The following is a 25,124-nucleotide window of genomic DNA, read 5'->3' on the forward strand; positions in this document are numbered from 1 at the left end:
GTCTAACCATGAGGCCAGTCATGCACCAGCTGGCTGCTGAGGCTGCTCTCCATCCTCAGAGGTGTTCAAGACCTAACTAGATAAGGCTGCAAGGAACCCATGCTGCTCTCACAGCTGGCCCTGCTTCCAGCAGGAGCCTGGAGCAGAGCCTCTAAGGTCCCTTCCAACATCAATTATCCTCTGATCCTACGGCACCCCTGTTCAAGAAGCAACAGGGAGGAGCCCCTTGAGAGGAGCCTGCTCACCTGCTTGACATGCGGAGCTAGCAAGCACAGTATATGCTTACAGCACCCCTACCAAAAACGGTCTATTAAATACTCTGTTCCTGATCTTCACCTATTGAGTAGCACAGATCTTATTTTCAGGGAATCCCCTTTAGGTTTGCATACATTTGCCAGATGGGGGCATATAGATAAGGCAGAATTAGTGCCATGATGTTCCAGTTGGGAAAGGATTTACTGCTCAACAGATAAAAATTGAATTACTCACTTGGCACAGAACAGATCATGGCCCAGAGCTGTCATGGTCTCCTTTGCAACCATGTCCTGACATAGGCAACAGTGGGTGGAGCGTAGAGAAAATGGGGACAGGAGAGTGGAGCAGATCTGGGAGCTGAACTTCCCTGGAGCACCTAGCCTGGGAACAGCCTTCACCTATCAGTGGGGGTATTCCAGCTACGAGTTGTCTCTCTGTGGAATAAAAATGGCAAAACCTCTTCTGTAGCCAGAGGTGTTTGTGACAGGCCCACAAGCAGCTGCTGACTCGAACATCTCCCACCTAAAACAGCTGTGGGGTCTTGTTGGCCAGTACAAGTCGTGATTGCATTGGCAAGCTGTCCCAAAACTCACCACACCAGGATGCCAGGGGGAGACAAGGACTCCCCAGGCAGAAGACACCAGGGGAGACATCATCTCCAGCAACAGTGCCCAGGGAGCAGACAGTGCATTTCCATCAGAGCCCATCTCCAGAGCAAAGAAAGTGTGTGGTGTCCTTGGCTGGTCTGGCCCTTGACCTCCACACCAACATGAGGGATTTGGGAGGGGGCACTGCTGACTCACAGAGGACACTGGCAGTGAGAAAACAACAGTCAACACAACCCTGGGAGGAAAACACCACGTCCCATTGACAGCCTTGGCCTCGTGAGCCACCTAATGCTCTCCAAACTTCCCCGCTCCTTATCTGCCGCTGTCCCGCACACGCTGCCTCTCTAATTTCTATTCCTGGCCCTTTTAATCCTTCCTGCCTGGGAAGTAAATGGCCTTTGCAGCCTCCTTGCTCAGCAGGCTATTGAAGCAAAAGGTTTGTTTTGCTGAGCAGAGCAGAACAGGCCCTGTTTTTACGATATTTTACTAGACGCTGTGGCAAATCCTGCACATATTTGACCTGGTGTCTGTAGCATTTATCTAATCAAAGGGATCACCATGGCCTGGCTGGGATTGAGATGGAGGTCTCTGGGATGAGGCTATGGAGGGGGCTATGCTCTATTCTTGCATCTCCATCCCAGTCTGCAAATCGTAAAACCAATTTTTGGCAAGGACTGTGTCTGCCTAAAGGAAGAGCCACCAGCACATGAGCTCTGGCCTGTCCCTCAGGAGCACTGACTGACTGAATGACTGTTTCCCCTGCAGCAAAGGCTCATTTATCACCATTCCCAAGTGAGAAAGAAGGGGCTCTCTCCTGTGCTCAGATTCACTCCTGCAAACCTGTAGCCTCAGGCTAGAAGAGGTGTTTAGAAGTGCTATGTAGGTCATGGTTTTGGGGAGCAAAGAGCTGCTTGAACAATTCTGTGTGCTCCTAAAATGTGAATAGAAAATCATCACTAGCATAACGGCCCAAAGGCATGTACTGGTGTGGAGCCAGAGACCTTGGATTCATGTTGTGGCAGTGATGGCACTGTGGCCAGGGCAGCTTGTGGTGCCAGGGGGGTTGGGGCTGCATTGGGGTGCCTGGGAAGAACAAACACAAGGCACTGGGAGCCCAGATCAGCAGCGTGTGGACTCAGTCGCTGCTGGTTGCGAAACCATGGGGCTGTTTTCAATGCAGAGTGAACTGATACCAAATCATTAATTGCTGGTTCTCTTGCGCCATGCAGCCAGTGTCATTCAGAGATCGATTAAATTCCCACTCAATGATCCCTCAATTGCACTGAAAAGTCTCAGTTCTGGCTGAAGCGAAGGAGTGATGTGCCACGGGGCAGCTGGGGAGGAGAGCACAAGGCAGCTCTGGCCCCAACTGCCCAGCACCAGCGGGGTCAGACCCAACATCTGGGCGAGGCACAGAACCACTGTTGGTGCTGACAGCAGAAGGAAAACTCCTGCTGTTCTGTTGTAACACGTCTCATGAAACTTTTATGACATATCAGCCAAAACCCAAGGCTGGGGGGTTGTCTGGCATGGAGTGATTTCAGCTGTGGGACAGGAGCCACCCTGGCGATTCCCAGGGTGTCTGTGCCACCCATCGGCCCCGCTCACTGTTTGGGCATGGCTGCAGAATGGGATCTGTTTATAGGGCATCCAGCCCCCTGTAAAACTTGGTTTATAGGGAAGTAAAAGGAGTCATATGTTTTACTTTGCATAGCAACGTATGAATTTCTAGGCAGGAGCTGACCTTCTCTGACCGTGAGGGAGAGAAAAGGAGAAGGAGCAGAAGGGATGGAGAGAGTAAAATAAGGGAAAACCGGGGGTGTAGGCAACCAGTGGTGAGGAGAGGAAGGCAATGACAGAAGTGGAGAAGAACTTTGCTCTCTTGGTAGGGTTTTTCCCAAGTTTTCCACCCCAGGTAGAATTAAGAGCAACACCAGCAGCTCAGCATCAAGGTCAATAGCCCTTGGTGAGTGCCTGCTCCCCTGGTGCTGCCTACACCCAGGAGTCAGGATCAGAAACGCCTTGAGATTCAATAATAAACAGTCAACAAGAATCACTGCTGCTCCACCAAAAAAAAAAAAAAAAAGAAAAAAGAAAAAGAAAAAAAAAGAAAAAGAAACCAGCTTTGCAGTATTCGGCAATGGGTGAGATGATTAAAGATTAACCCCCTGCCTCCTGCCTCCACCCCTCTGGGAGTATAGGCCTTGAGGCTCAGCAAATCCTTTCAGAGAAATATCTGAATTAAAAGACAACAGGTAGGGGACGCAGTGAAGGCACAGGAAGGCAGCAGGGCCAATAGCCTCGGGCAAGGGAATCGGTACAATCTGGCCCGTGTTTGCCGAGGATAATGCGCCTTTCCAAAGCCCTCATAGACATGGAGATGGCAGATTATAGCGCAGCGCTTGACCCGGCTTACACCACCCTGGAGTTTGAGAACATGCAGGTGCTGGCTATGGGCAATGGTAAGTCAGTCCCCTCTGTCTTCTCCCCTCTGCTGGGTGGGATGAGCCGGGGGCTGCAGGAGAAGTCCCTGGGGTGGCCACAAAAATGTTCCCGGGGAGGGAAGGGGTGTCAGAGGGGAGCTCCTGGGGGGTTTCTGTTTCCCCAGGGGAAAATAGTGCGGGCAGTGCAGAGCTGTGTTTGGTACAGGTGGGATGGTGTCCTGCAGCCCAGTCCTTGGGAGCAGGGACACACCAGGAGCTGGGTGGAATGAGAGGTCCCCTCCAAACATTCCGCCCAGGGAATGGGGCTGAGGCTGGGGCTGGGGCTGAACATGGTGGGGATCTCCCAGACCCCAGGCAAAAGTTTCTGTGTGAAGTGCTATTGATGGTTCACCAGACAGACAACTGGCCCTGTGTCTCCAGATTTGAGAGCCAGTCCCTGGAGCAGAAAGGCATTTAGCACCTGGAAAAGGTGAAAATCACTATCAGAAGTGATTCAGGCACTGCCGCTGCAGCTGCTGTGAGACCACTGCTCTTCCCCAGTGCGGCGCTGGGGTGTGGGGTGGTATCCCCTTTCCTGGCTCAGCTCCCGGTAAGAGGGACAAGGGGACCTTGAGAGGATAGACAAATGTTGCCATTTCTTCAGGAGGGTAGCATCACACCTAACCCTCCAGAATTCACAATGCTGGCCCACCCATTTGGGGACCAAAGAGTTTTGGTGATTAAATCTTCAGAGGTAACAAGAGATTCCTCTCCAAGTCCCCCCTAAAGTCTCTCTAAAAATGAGGTTAATGACTGAATAAAGCCACAGAAAGTGGCCCTCTGAGCTCTTTCCTCCCATTGCTGTGTCACCGGGGCTGCTGGGTACCTCTCCCCCAGAAGGGCTGTGCTGGCTGTGTGGACTCTTCCATCACAGCCTGTGTGGGTCTTCCCTGGGTTATGGCTGTGCTCTGTCAGGGATGTAACACTGTGCTGCCAAAGTGGCTCTGCTGTGTAATGACCCCCCACCACTCTGGGTCCCAACCCCTTCTCCACTCCTGGGGGCTGGTCCTACCCATTCATGTGCCTCGGGGCCAAAAGTCAGCCCCTTTGGCTCTGCTGATATCCATCTGGACACTCTGGGACCAGCTCAGGCCTTGCTCCCTCTCTGTGCCCCTCTCCCATCCAGGAGGCATCTGCACAAGGGGCTGTGTGGGATCTGCCCACCCTGGACCCAGGGCTCCATGGAGCACGGGGACAGGACAATTTCCTGTGACAAGATCCAGTGTGCTGTGACACTCCGGGGGTGGATGAGTCAGCTGGGGCAGGCAGCACCAACTCCTCTCCTGCTGGGCCCAGCTCCAGGCCAGGGACAGCCCTTGCTTCCAGGGCTGTTTTGGCACTGCAGCAGCTGCCCTGGAGGACACACCTCCTGCAGGACCTCCACCTGCACAACTCGTGCCTCTTCTTCTGGCCAAGGACTGCATCAGAGCCCAGCCACTGCCCTGCACAGCTCTGCAGCTCCAGCCCCGGGGCAGCTGCTCCGCAGGGACCAAGTTTGCCTCTCACAGGAAAAATGTATCCCGTGTCCAGACAGGCTCAGGAACCTCTAGAGCAGCTCCTGTCCTAACACAAGGGTCAGCTGGGAGGTCTCAAAGTTTTTTCTTTCCTCTATTTACCTTAACTCCAGCCACTTGATTGCAGCAGCCAGAGCTCACATTTTTGGCACATATTTGGCAAAATAAACTTAATTGGAAAATTATCCATTAGGCAATAATTTCATTGTTGTTGACTATTAGACTGAGATGTTGCAATTTCTTTGATAAGAGTGCCAGTTTTTCCTGCTCTATGTCCATCTGATAACAGCGTGATAGATTGCTAAAAAGGGATTTATCTGGGCTGTCACAGATATACAAGTAATGGGATTACAGGCAGATCAGCTCTTCCTCTCACATCTGAGTCCTATGTTTAGCTGAAACTGGGAATCTGACTTTCCTTCTGCAGTGACCTGCATCCAGCTGAGCCCTCAGGATATGTATGGAGGAAGGATGTTTTCAGAAGCAAGCTGCGCACAGGGACAAGAGTCAGCCAGGACAGCCTCGGGAAAGCTCAGGGCTTTGGGATTGGGGACAGGAGCTTTGCACTGCCATTGCTGTAGCTGTGTGGCAGGGTGTGGCAGGCAGGGACACAGGAGACAGCAAACTCACTCAGAAATACAGGAGGGACACGAGGAATTGGAAAGACAGAAAACAGGCAGGGAAATGAAAGATGCTGACAGAGGTAGGGAAGGCTCAAGAGCCCCAGTGCTCACTCACTGCTGGTTCTGTGCCAGTTACTCCTGCTGAGGGGTGACATGAGTGGGATGTGCACCACCTCCTGAAATACCCCTTTCTCTGCAAAACAGAAGCTAAAAACGCAGCCCTGCCCCAGCCAGACTTGCCTTAGCACCCCCAGCACCCACAGCTGGGCTACCATGGGGAGCCCAACTGTGACCAGCCCCTCTGCTGGGTGCCAGGTGGGAGCAGCTGTGGCCCTTCCAGGGTGAGCTTTAACTGAGTCCCTACAAAAACCCAGAAATCGGGGGCCAATAGACTCAAGCATTAAAAATCCCAGCAGGTTTCTATGGTTTTGTAGATCCTGGGTATGATCTGTGACTGGCATTTCCACTGAGGGAGGGGGATGTGCCTGTGCTGACACACAAAAATGTACATGGGAGGGGACAATTACATCAACTGAATTAAGGGCTGATCCCTTCAGCCTTGAGGTTTGTTTGGCTTGCTGGAGGGGTTTAGTGTAGCCCTTGTATGGTTTTTAGCCTTTCAGATGTCCTTTCCTCCAAAGGCTGCTGCCATTCCCTATCCTCCAAAAAAAAGCTGTGCAAGTCCCAGTCCCCCTTGGTCTGTAAGGACTTCAAGACATCAATGTCCACTGTGATCCTACCAGAGTCTGGAAGACACCCAGCCTACAGCCTTCTCCATGCCAGAGTGACACTTTTTTTTCTTTAATCAGTCCTTCCTTGCATGGGCAGCCTTTGCCCACATGGGGTTTCCAGCTGAAGTCATTTGAGTTTGTCATTTACCTAAAGTCTTGTTTTCCAAAAGAAGGGCAGTGCAGGCTGGAGCTCCGTGCCTGAAGAAGGGAACTGTTCCCCTCATCTGTGCAGAGCTGTCTTGGCCTCTTTCAGTGCTGTAACAAAAACACCTCCCTAGTAAATCAGCCGCTCACCCTGAGCTGTAATACCTCAGCTTTAACTCTGCATCAGCTTTTTCTCTGGCCACACTAGTGCAGCCCAAAGTGTCTGCAAATCCCCGAGGAATTTTGGCTCTGACCTGTGACTCCTGCAAATGGGCTTCCACTTTATTGAAAGGCATTGCTGCAGCCAGAAGAGCTGGGTCTCACCATGGAGAAAAGGGGTCTCACCATGGAGTACAGGATGTTTTAGTACACCCAAAATGCCATTACTTAAGCATTGAGAGCTTACGCCCTCCCGCCTTACACACCTCTCTGACCGTCCCCTGCCACACAGCCAGGCTGCAGCTGCCTGGTTTCTCCAAAGAGTCTCTGACAGGTAGCTGAGCTAGCAAATATTGGCTGTCTCACTGCTTTCTTCATGCTGTGTCCTTCCCCAAGCAGACACGTCTCCATCAGAGGCAGCCAACCTCAGCACCTCCAGCAGCCTTGGGGTGAGCACGCTGTGTGCCATCTGCGGGGACCGCGCCACGGGGAAGCACTACGGTGCTTCCAGCTGCGATGGCTGCAAGGGCTTCTTCAGGAGGAGCGTCAGGAAGAACCACATGTACTCCTGCAGGTAAGGACAGAGGGCACAGGGACCCATGGCCCAGACAGAACAGCCCCTCACAGCTCAACAGCAAAGCCCTCAAAGCGCACAGCATGGCCCTGTGGGTGTAGGACACGAAAGAAAGATGAGAGTCTCCGAATATTTTGGAAGGCAAAGAGCATAGAAAAAAGGCTGTTTTGTCTAATTCTTACTACCTTTTATTGTCTAATTCTTACTACCTTTTATAAGGTGTTTCAATACAGACATGATTGGTGAATAGGAAGGACACCTCTCTAATCCCACTGGTTAAACTAGAGAAACAGCAAAAACACCGCCTGGAGAAAGATTGCTTTGATAAAGGAGAGTTGTTTGCCAAGATTGTTTTGAGAAGAAGCTTTCTTGAGAAATTTTTCCTTGGGAAAAAGTTAGCAGCTGCTAGCAGGCTAAAATCTCTCAGACCCAGAAATATCAGGCCCACACGGCCCTTCATCCTCTTCATCCTCCCTGCATCCTCCTCCACTTTCCCTGACCTAAGCCCTCAGCTGGGAGGGGTCAGTGGCTGCCCTGACTTTGGGACTGCCCTCCACTGATCACTGGGTAAAATCCCTGGCAGGTCTTGCCCCATACTTTAGGGGCCAAGCACATGTTCTTGCAAATGAGTATGGCCAACCATGGATGTGGTCAGCAAGCAGCAAGATGCCAGGGGAGAAGCCCCATGTCAGGGACTTAGCACCTCACTACTCAGTGCCCTGAGTGCAGCACAAACCTTGCTCACTCCCTGGGGGCAATCCTTCTCCATCAGGAGATGGGTGTGTGCCTGCCATCCAGCTACAATGCTGTCACTGCCTGTTCCATGCAAGAACACCCGAGGGGCACCATGAGGAGCAGCACAACATGCACTTTTCTGAGGATCAGGCACTTGTGTTGCTCCTGAAACTCATGCACTGCACCTTGTGCCATTGGTGGTAGCCCATGGCTCTCCTGTGCCATCAACAGCTGGGACCTGCTTACTGCTGGCTTTGAGCAACTCACATCTAGAGAGTCCCAGAGAAAACTGAACAATCCTCAGTTCAGTGTCTAAATCCCTTGGGCTTTTTGAGTCAGTTACTCCTGATGGTCTGACAGCCCCTTGGAGAGCATGAAGAGCAACATGACTCTAAAACCTGAGTGACAGAAGGAAGGCCCAGGTTTATGAGTGCCTGTGAAGCACATAATCACTTCCACCCCAGGGTTATTTAAGGTGGCTGCCCAGGGAGCCCCCTCCCCACAACTCCATCAGAAAAGCCAAGGTGCCCGGTTCTCTGGAAGCTGAGGCTTTTATATGCACTACAGAAATATTTTAAAAGCTGCTTTCAGGCATCCATGGGGATGATTTGGGCAAATCATGGCTTGGAGGTTTTAAAAAGCACAGTAGAAGGAAGCCTTTTCAAAAGCTACAGAATTCAGCATGCCTGGGACGCATGGCTGGGAGCTCTTCTCCAGCTCTGTACTACATTGTCTTTACTCTGCAAGCTGGATCAATCTGCTGTAAATTAGAGCAAATTTGCAAGTGAAATTCCTGCTGCAAGTGGCCACCAGGCTCATGAGTCACACACATGGGAGATCAGTGTTTTCCCCACCATGTGTAGAGGATTTGATGACACAAGCCTGGAGGGAAGGAGCTGGTTCCTTCCCAAGTCCTCTCTGAAGTGCAAGTGGCAGCAGAGCAGCTTGCACACCAGCAATGCTGTCCAGAGGTCAGAAACAACCTCTAAGAATCCCAAACACAGCCCTGGAGAGATGCAGGGACTTAAACTGATTTCTTAACCTCACAAATGGGCTATTACAACCTTCCACCTCTTTTTAAAATTCAGAATAAAAGCATTTTTGCTTCCATTCTACTGGGATCTAACTTGTAACCCCAGCTTCCAAGATGGTTCTCACCCTCCTAGATCACACTTCCCTGGGGTTTGTTAGTCCACTACAGATATTCTATCCCTAATGGTTACAGAGTAAGACCAGCAGCCTGAGCTCCTGCTTGTGTCTCAGTTCTAGTCTGTCCTTATTGAACATCCGGAGGTAGAGGGGAGAGCTGAGGTGTTTGGTGCAAAAAAGAAACCACAAGCTAAAGCAAGAGTGGAAACATCACAGACTGGGGCTCCTTTCTCAGCCTCTGGGAACCTGCTCTGAGCATGGCTTGGAGCTTGGGGCCCTGTCTTGTCCTGCCTTCAGCCTCAGTCTTGCTGCTCCTCACACCTTTCTTTCTTTCTTTGTTTCTTCCTTCCCAGGTTTAGCAGGCAGTGTGTGGTAGACAAAGACAAAAGAAACCAGTGCCGGTACTGCAGGCTTAAGAAGTGCTTCCGAGCAGGAATGAAGAAGGAAGGTGGGTGACTCTGGCTTTCCTCCAGCAGCAGTCCCTCATGTTGTGTATGTTTGAGGAAGCCCTTGCAGTCCTGGTCCCTGCCAGGTGCACACTTGCCCAGCCACCTTAGTCCTGTCTTCCCTCCACAGTGCTCTCCTGGGCACAGAGCCTGACCCCCACCACAGGGGGATTGAGGGAGAGTCCTTGCCTGTGTCTCAGAACTGCCCCTTTGTGCACACAAATCACACCCAGGGCTCTTCAACTCGCTCTTGCTCACACTGACGCACACATCACCTGGGCTCCCACACAGCCAGTCCATTGGAGGGGTTTGGGAGTGCTTCTCCACATCACTGAGGAGCAGAAACTTCAAAAAAGCCTGGAAATTTGGGAGACTTTGATCAACCTGCTCCAAGTGCTGTTGTCCCAGAGCCACCACAAAATCCACAGCTGGATGGGTGAGTCCAGCAAAAGTCACATTGATATTTTGCACCTTTTTTCCCTGATAGATATATCAGTTCTTGCTGACCCTCTGCAGAGAGGCTGTGAGTTTAGTTTAGTTTCAGCCATAGCAGAAAGGATCCAGAGTGAAGTGGAGCATTTTTGCTATTTAACTGTATGAAAAGAGTAGAGATATCCCTACATGGCCCATGCTCACCCCTCAGCTCCCTTACCTCCCTGTCTCTGCCCTCACAGGTCCATGGCAGGATTCTTCCCGTGTTTAGCCCCGTTTTGATAAGTAGCAGGAAAACCTGGTGGCTTTGATGGTGGTCCTGTTAGTGGAGGGACAAACTGCCAGGAGCAGAGGCATCCCACAGAGCTCACCCCACTCATGTCTGAGAAGGGACAACTGGGAGGCATTTGGCCCTATTATTCCATGCAGGGAAATTAAACCCCATGCTCCTCCCAGTTCACACCGCCTCAAGGAGAAACTTTGGAGTTAAAGGGTCCTTGAAGACAACAGGGAAGTACCAGTGGTGTGCTGGTGGCTGCAGGAAGACATCTGAGCAGGAACATTTATTCCGTGTAAAAGGGGATGAAGTATCACAAGCAACTTTTCTTGACTTTTCCTGAAGAATATAGGAATCCTCCTCTCCATGCAGCTCATCCCCTGCCCAGAGCTGTGCTGTTGTCTGTTAATATTCAATAGAAGTTACATTAGGTGCATGACCAGCTAATACTGAGCAAACATTTGGAAAACATCATGGCGTGACTGAACTCGGGGGCCTGCTACTGATAACAAGAGCATAACCTTGAGAGCTCCTATTTACAGCCGCTGACTGCAGGGCTTTTCTCCTGGCCCAGCCTCATTATTGCTTTTTATCAGGCGGATTTATACATGGAGAACGTATCAATTCAGAGAGCCACCAGCCCAAGGCAGGCACTGCGCTGTGTCCCCTGCCATGGATCAATAGCTTATTTGAGCAGATGGCTTTGGCCAGCCCAGGCCTCGTGACTGACAGAGCAGGCAAATCCTCCCCTTCAAAGCCCTCAAGGCTCTCAAGACTAGACCAAACAGGGAGGAACACTGGGGTCAAACCTGTCCTGGGATGCTTTTACAGTAAGGTACAAGACACCTCTTTTGCTCTGGAGGGATAAGCAGGAACAGTTCTGTGCTTCCTTCCTTATTGTAGTTGAGACAGAAGTTTTCCAACTACACCTGCCCAGTGCAACAGCTTTCTGAATGGAGCTCACAGGAGTCATGTGGGCAAGGAAACCTTGCAGATACTCCTCCATTTCACACATCAGCTTTGGGCTGCATACATGAGCATGGCCACCGTTTCAAACCCCATATCATGAAATCAAAAAACTCAGATCCTTTGCCAGGAAATTTTCCCCACTGAACTCTGCAGGTGTTTGGGTTCTGAATCAACCCTGTCCCTGGAAAGTCTAGTAAAGCAAATAAGAAATCAGATGCACCAGATGTAGTCAGCTCTCGCTGGCATCCCATCACAAACCAGACACAGCTGCACCTCCGCCCTGCCTGGCAGGGAACCTGGGAAACTGCAGCTAAGGAAGGGGAACGCCAAAAGTCTGTGCTAGTTTTCAGTGTGCACTGCCATGAGCGACCTGCAGCTCAGCCAAAATCCTCTTTTGCAGCTGTTCAAAATGAACGAGACCGAATCAGCACCCGCAGATCAAGTTACGAGGACAGCAGCTTGCCCTCCATCAACGCCCTCCTGCACGCAGAAGCCCTGGCACAGCAGGTACCTCTTCTTTCTTCTTTAGCAAATGCAAAAGCATCAGGCACTACCTGGCTTGCAGAGCCAGCTGAGTATTTCATAGCTGAGTCTTCAAATTATCACCTCTTTTCTAAGTGGCTTATCTGCCAACTCAACTCTGATTTTTCGAAAATCATTTGTCACCTGTAACCATCCCTTTAAATCTCCTTAGTCCAGAACTCAGTTGTAACAATATGCAATGATTTGTTCTGTTTTAACGGGACACAGGGAGGCTGGAGAGCCTGATGGAAGAAAATAGGATAGAATCATTGCAATCCAAAGAGCTGTGACTGCCCAAACCCCCGAGGGGCTGGCCTTGCATGAGCAGCCTCCCTTCCCCATGAGCTGTTAGGAGCTTTGGATTCCTGCACAGATTCATGAGGAATCAGTTTCCTGCTTGTTTTATGCAGATACCTTTTCCAGTGCTTGCTTGAAATTCCCTGTTTCCACTCGCACACTGCCAAGATTCGTTTCCTAGAGTGTTCACATTGAAAAGATGTCTCTGATTTAAGAGACTGGATACTGCAAATGGTGTGCACAGCTCAGCACTCTCTGGGAGGACACAGGACAGGATGGGCACACACAGCCTGCAGGGAGGGTTTGTCTGTGAGAGCAAGTGATGAGGATGGAACTGTGCTGGAGGCAAGAGGTGCCACTCTCCATGGGAGCTGGGGAGAACAGCACTCTTTGTCCTGGGGAAGATGAACAGGGGGTTGACTTGGCAGTCCATGCTGCTTCAAGGGTCACACGACCTGAAGGCTGCCCTGGGAGATGCTCCAGGACAGGATGTGCTGTGCTCTGGACTCCACATTACGCTCAGGCTGTAAGGTCCATTTCCCCAAGGAGGGGATATGCCAGAAGGGTCAACTTGTACACAAAAAGCACATCCAGTCTCATCCCACATCTCCCCTTGTCCTATGCAGGTCCTAATATATTCATATACCCTATAAAAATAAGATTAGTGCTGCTCCCAGAGGTGTGGGATAATGGGGTCTCAAGTCACCAAATCTACAAGGGAAAGACATTTCTGGGGCTCAGAGTTCTGCAGTGCCATCACATATAAGCAGGGTCTGCTGATAAAAACTACAACCATCGACAAATCCAGGGGAGCTCCTGCTCTCCCACAGAGCACCGAGCGACTCATTAAACAAGGCAGGCTCCAGCATGGTAATTGGTAACTTTTATGTGCCTGGCTAATTAGAACAAGATACTGCTGAGGAGCTGCTTTCTCCAAGATCTAGGGTCACTCACTCAGAGGTCTTTATTTATTTGCTAAGCCTTCCGGGCCCTCTGATTAGGGTAATACATGGTGAGATTTTTACAATCTTATTTATTCAATAATAGCTACTGAGCTGGAAAGCCTCCAGGTAATGCAACCTGAAAAAAAAAATGCAGGTGGTATTTGAATTGCATTTCCTTGGGGAGGCTGGCAGGGTCTGAGCTGAAAATGCTGGCAGGAATAGGACAGGAAGAGCTGTTGTTGTACAAGAGCACAGAGGGCAGGCAGAGGGCAGTGATGGGGTTGAGTTAATTGCTTACAGAAGCATGAGGATAAAGTAGTGACTAAGGGCAAATTTTTAGATGACCTGGGTGAGCAGCTATGCATGAGAACCAGGCAGGAGGTTGGGTGCCTGGTTTGGGGGAGATGTTCTGTCCAGCTCTGTGTGACAGTACTTGCAGACTTGTCAGGTTTGTCCTTTGCAAGTAACATGGCAATCACAAATAATTTGCCATGTAACAAATGTGACCTGTGTTGTGGGCATGTTTGCGCTTGTCCAGTTTTGCCAAAAGGACCTAAAAGATAATAGAAGGTGGGAGACAGTTATCTTTAAAGTCCCTTAAGCTATTCAAAGTAGGTGATGTCAAATATTGATGACCTGGTGCTCACAGAAGGCAACCTAGAGAGCTGTGGCCTGGTGTGCTCATGATGACACAGGAGAGAAGAGCCTGCCTGCCTCCTGTGGAGAGCAGATGGGGCAGCTCTGGCCAAGCACTGCCTGTGGAGCAGGGTGGAAGGGGGAGCAGTGCTCTGCACTTTGGTGGCACCAAGTACCTTGTCCAGCAGCACTGGGTGGACGTGTCCTTTCTGCTGGTGAGGCTGACTACCACACAAGCCCCTCTGTTCCCTCCTGGATCTTGACTGAGCACATGTGTTCAGTGGGAGGAAGAGCCTGGCTTCAGGAATGTTTCTTCTGTGCTTTCCAGTCTATTCAAGGCATTACAGCCTATCAAAATGATCCACAGCATCTGCTCTGCAGCGTTTCATGTTCACAGATCCCCAGGCTGATCTCAGTTTAAATGAGTCTTGTTGGGTCACCTATTCTGGGAGCTGGGTGTGTGCAGCAGAAAAATGCAATTGTAATTTCTGGAGTCTGCATCAACACAACGCATGGGCTGGGGACTTTCCTCTCTGTGGTTCCTCTGTGGTTCCTCTGTTGCACTGAAAGCTGAAGGATCTCTTCTCTCCTTCCAGATATCATCCCCGGTTCCTGTGCTCAACGGGGACATCCGAGGGAAGAAGATTGCCAATATTTCTGACGTGTGTGAGTCCATGAAGCAGCAGCTGCTGGTGCTGGTGGAGTGGGCCAAGTACATCCCCCCTTTCTGTGAGCTGCCCCTGGATGACCAGGCAAGTCTCCCCATCCACCCCACCTCACCCTGCCCTGGTAAAGGCACCGGGGAGCCAAAGCCAGCTGAGACCTTCAAAGAAAATGCTCATTGTGCACTCTGTTATCCTGACTGCTGCAGCTGATTGGGAACAGCATCCATACAATGCCAGCACAGGCCAGGCATCCATACAATGCCAGCACGGGCCACTTGCATGTGCTGCTAATCAGCCCATGAGCACAGCCAGATAACACTGAGCTTGAATGACGTTGTTACCAGATGAGCATTTTGGGGTCAGCCAGTCATTTATTAATTATGGTTTGCGCAGCACTTTGAAGTGCTATACAAATGCTTGGGGTGATCAGAATCAGTAGGAGAGATTTCTGGCCTAAGGGCTGCCCAGAACTTAAAATCTGCCTGTCTCTTGCTGCTTCCTGCCTAGGGGTATGTTTGTGTCCATGCTCCCAGTGTGGAATTTTGAAACTGAACATTAGTTTGCTCCCAAGGCAGTAGACAATCTTTTTTCCAGGATTAAAAAGCAAGAATATATTTGCATTTAACAGAAATTACTAAAATGACGTTTGTGGGTTCCCTAATGAAGATAAGCACAGTGGGCTTGGTGTCCTCTGTGGAACTGCACTGCAGGAACTCAGGCAGCCTCAAAGAGGCACAAGGAGAGGCCTCCCATGGAAGCCTGAATTCCAGAGGTCTGCAGCAGGTGTTGAAGGACATGATGTGTGCCCAGCCTTGGACAGCACATGTGGCTGGGATAGCACATCTGGCAGGGCCAGCACAGGTCCTGTCACAGTTAGGAAGGGATTTCCAGTCTGTCCAGTGAACAGTCACAAAACCAGCATGTGTTCTCTTCAGCTAGGACCAGTCTCCAACCCTATTGACCTAGAGGTAATTTTTATATAATGAAGAAAAAGGATATCCAATTGAGAGTATCCAGCTGATCAAAACCCCCTAAATCCTAAATCTGAGCTCTTTAGTAACCACCCAGCAGCACCCAGAGCTCTGGGGAATTCAGTGCTCCTAAAATGGGAGCCTGTTTCCTTCTTTTCTATTGTGTGCAAATGCTAAATTGTTTTAAATGATAAGAAATCTGTTAAATTGCTAAGGAAAATACAATTCATAATTTATGGAAACCAAACTGGACTGCAATGGCAAATGCCATTTACAGGGCAAAGAGACTGAAGCCCAGCACAGACCTGGGGCAGCTCTGCACAGCCCATCACATCCTTGTGCCTTTTGGAACAGAGGCCCTAACCTGGCCAGTAACTCTGCAAACTACAGCAACATCCACATGAGCTCATTTTACAGATGTGGGGCTGCAAAATTCCTCAAAGGAGAAAAAAACCCCTAAAGATGGCACAGTTTGAACCCGGCCTTCCCACAAGGGAGAGGCTACTCCACAAGCATGAAATAGATCTCTTTTTGTAGAAAGGATCATACCTAACCCCTCATTCTCCTTCTGCACCAAAATGGCAGAACTACCATGCGGGACAAAGCCATTTCATCTCAAAGTTCAAGTTCTCCTTTGTTGTGTTACAACTGTATATTTATCCTAGTTCACAATGGAACAATGTATCTCAGGTTCATCACTGCAAGAACAAATATCGGATGAGATGGTTTGTCCTTCTTGAAGTTATTCCCTTTAATTGTCCTTCTTGAAGTTATTCTCTTTAATCCTTCTCAAACAAGGAAATTTTCTGGACACAAAAAAGGTGGTTACAAACTGAACCTTCTTGAATTTGCAGTAGGCAGGAAATTTCTAGGTGAGAGCTTCACTCCCCCCTGGGACTGGTAGTTCTCTCCTTGTCAAAGTTTTGTCAGGTAGGAAAGCTCAGTTTTGTGCAGCTCTGGTAATTCCAAGCAGCTCAGCTAACATATCCACCCCTGTTTGGACAGCAATAGAGAGAGGCTAGATTTTGGCATCTAGATAAGATTCCCCAGTATCATGTGTGCACAGTCTTTTTGCAAGGATCTCTATTCTGTTTATTTTGCATAACCTTTTCTTACCATCTGGGGAAACAAACAAACAAAAAACCAACCAATAAAAACTCCCATCTCCTAGACATCAGCATCTTTCCTAACCAGAGCTCTCATCTATGGGTGATACATTCTCCTGGCATTTCTGGTAGAATAAGACTTCTCTTGACTTTGACAGATGCTGAGGATAACACACTGGAAAAGGGGACCATTCCCATCAGGACATACTTTTCAGCATTTCTCTATTAATGTTTAATGATTGTTTTCTCCAGCAGAAGCTCCTGGCTGGACATTAAGAAGCCTCTGTGTGTCAGGATGTCCAATTGTTAACTTTTCTTTCTGCCTAAATCCCTGAAATTTTTAACTGAAGGAGGGCAAAAGATTCAGAACATTCTCAGGAGCCACTGGAGGGTGTAAAGTGAAACACTTCAATCATTAACATCAGGGGAGAAAAACATCCCTTTGGCTTCCCTCTCCCCAAGTCCTGTTGCTGTGGAGGGGATGAATGGCCAGGGGGTGACCCCACTGGCCAGCCATAGGTCCCCATGGGTGTGATTTCACAGCCCAGAGGGACAGCAGCTGTCCAACAGCAGAGGATTGCACGTCTCCCCACTTCCCAGGATGGAGTGTGGTCCCTGGTTCTGCACTTGGCAGCAGTTGTCTGCAAACAGCCCACACTCCTGGGAGGTCCTGGGACAGTCTAGCATGGTCCTGCTCATGACATGTGTCCTGAATATGGGATGTTTCAGGTGCTGTCTACTATCTGCTGGTTCTGCTGGATTTATAACTGGTTTAGCACAGACCATTTTTTAGTCTCTTTCTCTGCCTGTAACTGAAGAGGGGCCCTCACTCCCCATCCTTGAGTGCAGTACAGGAATGCTGAGCTTTCCCTCCTGCTTACATGAAATCACAACTTTGTCTCAGTCTCTGCATCACCCAAATAACTTTTCCCTGCCCTTGCAGGTAGCACTGCTACGTGCACACGCAGGGGAGCATCTGTTACTGGGAGCTGCCAAGAGGTCCATGGTGTTCAAGGATGTCTTGCTGCTAGGTAAAAATTGCACTTCTGCTCCCAGCCCATCTGCTTCTGTGACACTCCCCTGCTGGGGTGAAGGAGAGGGTGGTTCAATGTTTGTGGACATCCTTTCTGCAGGGTGGTGGCTTGAGCTGTTGTGTATTTTAGCAAGCTCAGCACAACCTTTGGGTGCAGCTAGGCCTGGCTGACGTTGACATCAAGGCCACCATGTGTGGCAAAGTTGGGGGCTGTGTGAACATTCCTGGTGCATCGTCAGGTGTGTGTAAGCAGCCTGTGGTGGGATTGAGAAAAAAGCTCTCACTCCTTGGTCAGCTTTATCTCACTTGAGTGGCTCCTGTGTGATGAGAAGCTGCTCTGGCAAAACAGATCAAATTTTCCGGTGTTCTGAGACAGGGTAGAGGCTGCAGGAGGAACTTCCTAATTTCTCCACCCCCAGAATTATCTTAGCATTAGTTACCTGCATTTTGAACTCCTTGTCACCCCAGATAAGTCTTGAGCAATGACAGGGTGATGGTCTCTGTGCTGCTTGTCTGAAGGAAATGATCACATCATCCCACGGAACTGCCCCGAGCTGGTGGAGGTGAACCGTGTGGCCATCCGCATCCTGGACGAGCTGGTCCTGCCCTTCCAGGAGCTGCAGATAGATGACAATGAATATGCCTGCCTGAAAGCCATCATCTTCTTTGACCCAGGTATGCCCCAACTTGGTGAGAGTTACTGTCAGAGGGGCCTAATTCTGGACTATGCTGGCTAACACTGGTCCTGAGAGGTGGAAATGCTGCCTGGTCTCCTATCTGGGCCAAACTGGTCTTAGAGAGGGATGGGGGGAAGTCAGTTCAAGAAGAAAAAAATTGTGCATTGTCGCTGTAGGACATGAAAGACTCCAAATACTTCAGAAGGCAAAGAGCATAGAAAAAGAAGCTTTATTTTTTAATTCTTACTACCTTTGATAAAGTGTTCTGATACAGACTTAACATGGTTGGTGAATAGGAATGACACCTCTCTAATCCCATTGGTTAACTAGAGAAACAGCAAAACACCACCTGCAGAAAGACTGATTTGAAAAAGGACAGTTGCCTGCCAAGATTGTTTTGAGAAGCTTTCTTGAGAAATTTTTCCTTGGGGAAAAGTTAGCAGCCGCTAGCAGGCTAAAATCTCTCAAGCCCACAGTCCATCACTGTCGCAGTAGGACATGAAATAAAGACGCTTAACTCCACTCAGAAGGCAGTAGAAATCAGAAGGCTTTATTTACAATACATTCAGCCTTTTTATAACACGCTGCGCTAAAAAGACACGTTATTGGTCCATAAGACTGACACCTCTCCCATTGGCTAAGTAACAGAAATAGCAAACAATACCTGCTGTTATGGGAAAGGAATACTGTTTACACAAGGTTGTTTTGGGAAAAAGAAAACTGTTGAAAAGTTTCCCTTGGGAAGAGCTCAGGCTCAGAAAATATCGGGTCCACACATCACAGCAGACGATGGGCAGAGGCAGCTCACCTCAGGCTGTGCCCAGACTTCATGCCAGGCAGCTGCCAGGGCAGCAGCCTGGAGGGTTTGCTGTGTGTGCTTTTGCAGATGCCAAGGGGCTGAGCGACCCGTCCAAGATCAAGCGGATGCGGTACCAGGTGCAGGTGAGCCTGGAGGATTACATCAACGACCGGCAGTACGACTCGCGGGGACGCTTCGGGGAGCTGCTGCTGCTGCTGCCCGTGCTGCAGAGCATCACCTGGCAGATGATAGAGCAGATCCAGTTCGTCAAGCTCTTTGGCATGGCAAAGATTGACAACCTGCTGCAGGAGATGCTGCTGGGAGGTGAGTACTTGAGGGTCTGACAAGAGGCCTCTCAGCTTGCTGTGGTTGTTGTCCCCTTGAGACCTTCCTTAGTCACTGCTCCCTATCCAGAAAAGTCACAGACAGCCAGTCTGCAAGTCAGCCCTTGTGCAAAAATCATCTCCCCTGTCCTTGACAGGGCTAACCAAGGGTCCTCTACTTCTCCTCAGCTAAAGAGACGAATTAGCTGTGTGTCTGTTTACAGAGAGGCATCCCCAGCCCTTTGCACACAGACAAACTTTGCTGTGCACCCCCCAGGCTCCTACCTGGCAAACATTTCACCAATCCTCCTCTGGCAGAAGGGACTCATCAAAAGAAAAAGGTCTGAAAGCTCAGGTTGAAAGAACATCCCAGATTTTCTAGAGGGAGCATCCAATGGGACAAAACAAAATGAAAAGTTCCCCCTGTGTTATTATTCATGTGGAGGTGTGACTAAGGAATATAATCCTGTATAAGAGAATATGCAGGCAGCAGGGGTTAGTTAGTTCAAGGCATCCATGGAGGGAAAAGGGAAGGGTGTGCTCCAGTCAGCTGTGCACAAGCAGATCATGCACAAAGCCTTGGACATTTGGGTGCACTGGGTCTGCCTATCTGAACTGTCTCCTTCTGCCATTTGGCAATTAATGTCTAATGCATGTTCTCAGGCTCATCAAGTGAAACGCCGCACGCCCACCACCCCCTGCACCCTCACCTGATCCAGGAGAACCTGGGAACAAACGTCATTGTGGCCAACACAATGCCTCCTCAGATGCACAACGGGCAGATGTGTGAGTATATCCAGAGACAGGGAGTTCCTGGGAGAAACCAGGAGCTTTCCAGTGTGTCTGTGGAGGGAGTTTCTACCTTGCAAGGAAATCTGCAAGCAAGACAAAGTCTCTAGTAATGAGCATGTGAGAAATTCCTATGCAGAAAGGAGGGAAAGACAAACAGAGAGGTGGGTTAGATTAGATTAGGCCAGACTAACTGATTCAACAAGATACTCCTTGGCAGACTGTAACTTTTACATAGGCCTTAAGGGATGAATGATCCTATCCAGAGCTTAGTGAAATCAGTGGAAAGGCTCCCCTTTCCTTGAGTGGTTCAGGCACACCTCAGTTTGTCCTCTGCAAAAACACGGGAGGATCTGGCCCACCACATGGGGCCACCACTGGGGACCTTGTGCTGGGATGACCTTGGCTGACCAAAAATGTGGTTAGTACAGGTCAAAACATAGCAGCTCCCCTTATTTGATGTTGGTTATTGTGGTTCTCCTGGGGCATCAAACCATGCCTGCGTGCCTGGGCTGCCCTACAGCAAACACACAAGCCTTTAAGAGCTCTGCTGTGCTGACATCTGAACCCTGCATGACTGAGGACAGATCCCAGTGCTGTCAGGTTTGTGAGGCCCTCTTTTAATTTGGTTTCTCTCTCTTCAGCTACTCCAGAAACTCCACAGCCTTCTCCACCTGCGGGCTCAGGATCAGAGCAGTACAAGCTGCTGCCTGGGGCCATTGCAACCGTGGCAAAGCAGCCCACGTCCATCCCACAGCCTGCCATCACAAAACAGGAGGTCATCTAGCAGCCCCCACACCAGCCAGCCTCCTTGGGAACACTGTGTGGGAGAAAAGCCCGACCTGACTCTGCCACTGTGAAAAGAGAAGCCATCCAGAGGTCCCTGGGCACAAATACACGGACTTGCTTATTGGACTGACCACCACCAGGAGCTGTCTTCCTGCAGCTACGGACAGCACGTGCCATGGGCAGCCCCAGAGACCCAGAACTAAGGCTGAAGCCTTGCTGAAACCCTCAGTCCTTGTAAGGAGGGCCAGATCCCTGCCCCTCTCTGTGGGGAGGTGGCAGTGACCGGCTGGGGACAGGCTGTTGCCCCACTGCCACCTCAGCCTTAGCTCAGCACACAGCAGACCCTGCGAACAAGCAATTCCCTGTGCCCTGGGAGTGGAGGGCTTCCCTCCCACAGCCCTGCCAGCCCCCCTGATAGCCCCCAGTCCAGCCAGACTTGGTGGAGGTGGAAGCTTCCCCAGGAGCATCACAGCAGGTGAAGCACGTGGGGTTTGCCCAGGCAGCACTGCCAGAACTGCTCCTCAGCCTTGGCTAGGCCCAGGTCTTTGCATGGTGTCACCCCTCAGCACACTAAGCCCCCCAGCCAGGCCTAACAAATCTTTTCAGCTGATGCTGGGGCAAAGTCTGGCCCACCAAGATACTGCACTATTTGGATCCCTCTGCCTCTTGAGGGGTTTTGATCTTTCTGTGCCATCCCTGCCCTCTCACAATGCTCAGAGAGGCAACCACTGCCAAGCCCTTCCTTTGCACCACTCACTGCCTCCTGGGAATTTGAGGGACCATTTGAGGGATTCCAGAGATTTCAGGTAATGGGGTGGGGTCACCCCTTTACAGGCTGGTAGCACTGCCCAAAATATCTCTGGCCCAACTCCTGCTTCTCAGCAGTCAGAAGAAGACAACTGGATGCCTATTTGGAAGGAAGTGGGGGAAAGATGTAGGAAGGGGAGAGACCTATGGGGTGAGGAGAGCTTTAGCCTCAGAGATTGGACCAAGGTCTTGGCCTTTCTGAGTACTGGGAGCATTGAGACCCAGGATGTCAGTTCAGACCCAACTTTACTGCTAAGATATGCCACACAATCTACTTTTCCAGTGCAGTGCCACTCCTTCAGCTTAGAGTGAGTGGCTGATAACACATTTACAGGTCTTCATAATATGATTATAATTCATTATGACTCCTTCAGACCTCAGAGTGTTCAAGAGCACCAACCTCAACAATACAATTCTTCGAGTCCTGCAGAGAAAAGCGACAGAGGTCAAGCAATAACCCTGTCTCACCCAAGCCCCTTGGGTCTGCCCCAGCCTTGGGTCTGCCCGCCCTGCTCTGCTCCCTCCTGCCCCTGTCCCTGCTCCTCTGTGCCTGCCTGTGCCAAAACCCGCGGATCTGACCTTTGGTTTACAGCTGGAACCAGGAAAGGAGCCCTCCTGCTGCAGGTGCCAGCAGGGCTGCAGCTCCCAGAGCCCTGCAGCACTGCAGGCCTGAGTCACTGCTGGCCTCTCAGGAGGATGAGGATGGTGACCCACGGCTGCCAAGAGGTCTCTGCTGGGGATAAATCTGAGCCGGCTCAACCAGAGGAGCTGCAGGTCTGGCCCTTGATTTTCAATGCAAAAATGAAACACCTCGTGCTGGGGTGTCAGAGGTGTTGTATGGTCTCAGTGCTGGTGGCATCGTACCAAGTAATTTATTGCAATGATGAATCCAATCATTTTCTGTAAATTATTTTGTAAATCACATTGATTATTTATAATTGGGAGATTAGATGCAAAAAAACCCCCCAACCCTGTAATAACCAGGCTGTCTTTTCCAACAGCAGCAAACTGTTTCCCTGTACGTAGACATATTTTGTGGGGAATCCTTTTTGGTCCATGTGCACCAAGTATTCCTCGATATTGTACATTAATTTTTGCTGGTTTCTGCCTTCCAATGGAAACAGAAGAATATTTCTTCACAAGAGTTTGTATTCATTAAAAAAAAGGAAAAAAAAAAGAAAAATAAATGCAAAAATATTTTCTAACTTTTCCCAGACAAATGGATTTCTTTCTTCTGTGAGGATTTATTTTAAATCAAGGGGCTAACTTCCCTGTTGGTCTGAGCACAAAGCATATGTGTATGGAGAAAAAAAGCCCAAACAAGTGTTTGATGCTGTTGCCAGCTGTCACTATTTCCTGGCAAGCCCATGCTAGCTGGTGTCTATCCTGAAGCTACGTGTGCTGGAATCATAAGATTGAATGACAATCCCAATTTTCATTAAAAGAAAAACAAACATGAAGAATAAATATTTGCTTTCATGATTCCAGGGAGCTTAAAGGCTTGAAGTAACTACTTTCTGAAAGCCAAGCAAAGGAAGCTAAAATATGTTATTCACATTTCAAACATGTTCATTTTTATGTCCCTCTTGTCTTTCAAAGGTAATTTCTGAGCACTTCGGGGTGGGTGATTGTCCTTTGTTTCAAACACAGCCACCCTACTGCTGGCAGCAGGTGGGAGCCAGACTGAGCCTATGGGGCACAGTAAGATGATCAAGTGAAAATCAATTTATCACTGGCTGTAAAGGTAAAGAAATAGACTGGCAATTAGAGAAGGCTCTTAATGACCTGCTTTTCTGACCACAGGAGCCTGTGCTCAGCTGTAGCATGCCCAGGAAGAGAACAGGAAGAGGGTAGAGAGGTGTAGATGGTTGTAAAGATTAGGTCTCTGGGAAGGAACAACATCCAGCATTTTCAGCTCTGGTCTGCAGGAGTTGGCCCTCATGTTCCCTCATCTCCTGCCTCTGATGAGAACTGAGGTGGGCAGTCTCACCTGAGGTACAAGGGACGAGAAGCAGCCTGATTTTCCATCCCATTAACACATCCAGTGGCTCCCCAGTGACAGTCATGCTGGTGAAGTGTCAGCAGGGATGAGATGCAGGGGTGAGATGCAGGGATGAGATAGAGACTGTGTTTGAGGACTATGCAGAGACAGCATTTAGAGCCTGTCTCCACTCTGAGTCAAGGACCTGGGAGAACAGGGCAGATCTCAAATAACCTGCCCTCACTACCTGTGCACCTGTGATGATCCAGAGCCCCAGCACCAGTGCTGCCAAAGCCAGCCACAGGACATTATCCCAGCACACAAAGGACTCAGTGGTTAGTCCAGTCAAGAGAAAGAAAAGGAGTCTGTTCATTCTTTTTAATGTGGAATAAAAAACACCTGGGACTCCTCTGCTGTGATTCATGGTTGGTTTTACCTGGGTATATGCCCTAAAAACTCCATATATGTAATATCAAATCTTTGAAGCAATAAATTCTCTTGGACTCCTTCCCATGAACTGCTCTATCAAGGTTGCCCTTTTTCTGGTTAATCTTAAATCAGTGCAGTTCCTACAGGAGATTTCTTATTGCTGGATTCAGCTCACTTGGGAAAAAAAACCCATGAACTGTCCCAGAAGCAGCCTTGTCCTTAATTGGCATCCTCTCACCTCTTTTGTCCCTCCAGCCTGGAATCATCCTGAAACACTGGTCTTGCCACTCGTGGGCTGTGTTTTATCCTGCTGGGTTCCCTGGAGCCTACAGGCCATGTCCCATGTCACAGGAGATGGCTGCTCTGAGCACTGGCTTTTGACACACAACTTCCCTTACATTGCTTTTGAACACAAGAGCTTTCTATGCCTGCAGCTCAGCCTAGGGATGATTTCCTGGAGAGCACCATCTCCAGCTGCGGAATCTTTTCATGATGTCCAAGCAAAGATCTGCGAAAGTGGTATTTTTAGGTCCTTTGGCCACTATGAAATGCATTCTTTTCATATTCCTTATATAACTTCCATCTGAAAGAGCCAGCAGGCTTTGGAGCCTTTTCCACAGCTTTCATATCTTAGTGGGAAGGGGGAAAAAAAAGGCAAACAAGTTTTATGGCCTGCATATCATCTCTGACAAAAGCAACTATTGCTGCTATTAAACTTACAAGTGCACACACAGGCACAGATAGTCATGAACACCAAGAGGCTCAGCAACGTGGCACTGCTGAGCCAGGCAATTCCATGTGCCAGGCTGGCCAGTTCCCTCTGGGCTTAATGCAAATATCACCAACCAACTGGGGAACTCAGGCCACACACTGCACAAGAAGTCCTTTCCATGCAGAGAGGCTGGAGGAGGAATGGTAAGGTGTGGTGGGTATGTCTGAAATCCCTCTCCCCGTTCCGAATTGAGGTGTGACCCTGACAGTCATAAACACACCTAGCACCTGAAAAATTGCCAGCCAGGCCAATAAAAATGGCAATATATTGTCAGGTTCTTCGTTATGTGACAGTGAGCAGGAGAGCCTGGCACAAACAACTCTGCAGTCACGACCTGCAGTTCAGTGTCCTGGGAGAGAGAAGAGGCTGCTGGGACCAACAGAGTGCTCCCAGTTCAAACCCAGGGGAAGAAGAGCTGGGAAAGAGGGTGGTTTGGGAACTGTATTTCCTAGGCTTACTCTAGCTTTGGATCTGGAGTGATGCCA

The 25,124-nt window shown here is 49.7% G+C and overlaps 1 protein-coding gene across 1 annotated transcript; it reads left to right on the forward strand.

Annotated features, from left to right (window-relative positions):
• Positions 1-1,528: 1,528 nt before the first annotated feature.
• On the forward strand, positions 1,529-22,757 carry HNF4A (hepatocyte nuclear factor 4 alpha). The gene is made up of 10 exons (XM_066199102.1): positions 1,529-3,325; positions 6,917-7,091; positions 9,329-9,423; positions 11,500-11,606; positions 14,095-14,250; positions 17,184-17,271; positions 17,793-17,948; positions 18,837-19,073; positions 19,736-19,858; positions 20,506-22,757. The coding sequence occupies exons 1-10, from the start codon at positions 3,211-3,213 to the stop codon at positions 20,646-20,648; spliced, it is 1,395 nt and encodes a 464-aa protein (XP_066055199.1). The 5' UTR covers positions 1,529-3,210; the 3' UTR covers positions 20,649-22,757.
• Positions 22,758-25,124: the final 2,367 nt, after the last annotated feature.

The sequence above is a fragment of the Chamaea fasciata genome, unplaced genomic scaffold, assembly GCF_029207755.1.
Source record: "Chamaea fasciata isolate MVZ Bird 193981 ecotype frontalis unplaced genomic scaffold, bChaFas1.0.hap1 SCAF_17, whole genome shotgun sequence".
Classification (NCBI taxonomy): domain Eukaryota; kingdom Metazoa; phylum Chordata; class Aves; order Passeriformes; family Sylviidae; genus Chamaea; species Chamaea fasciata.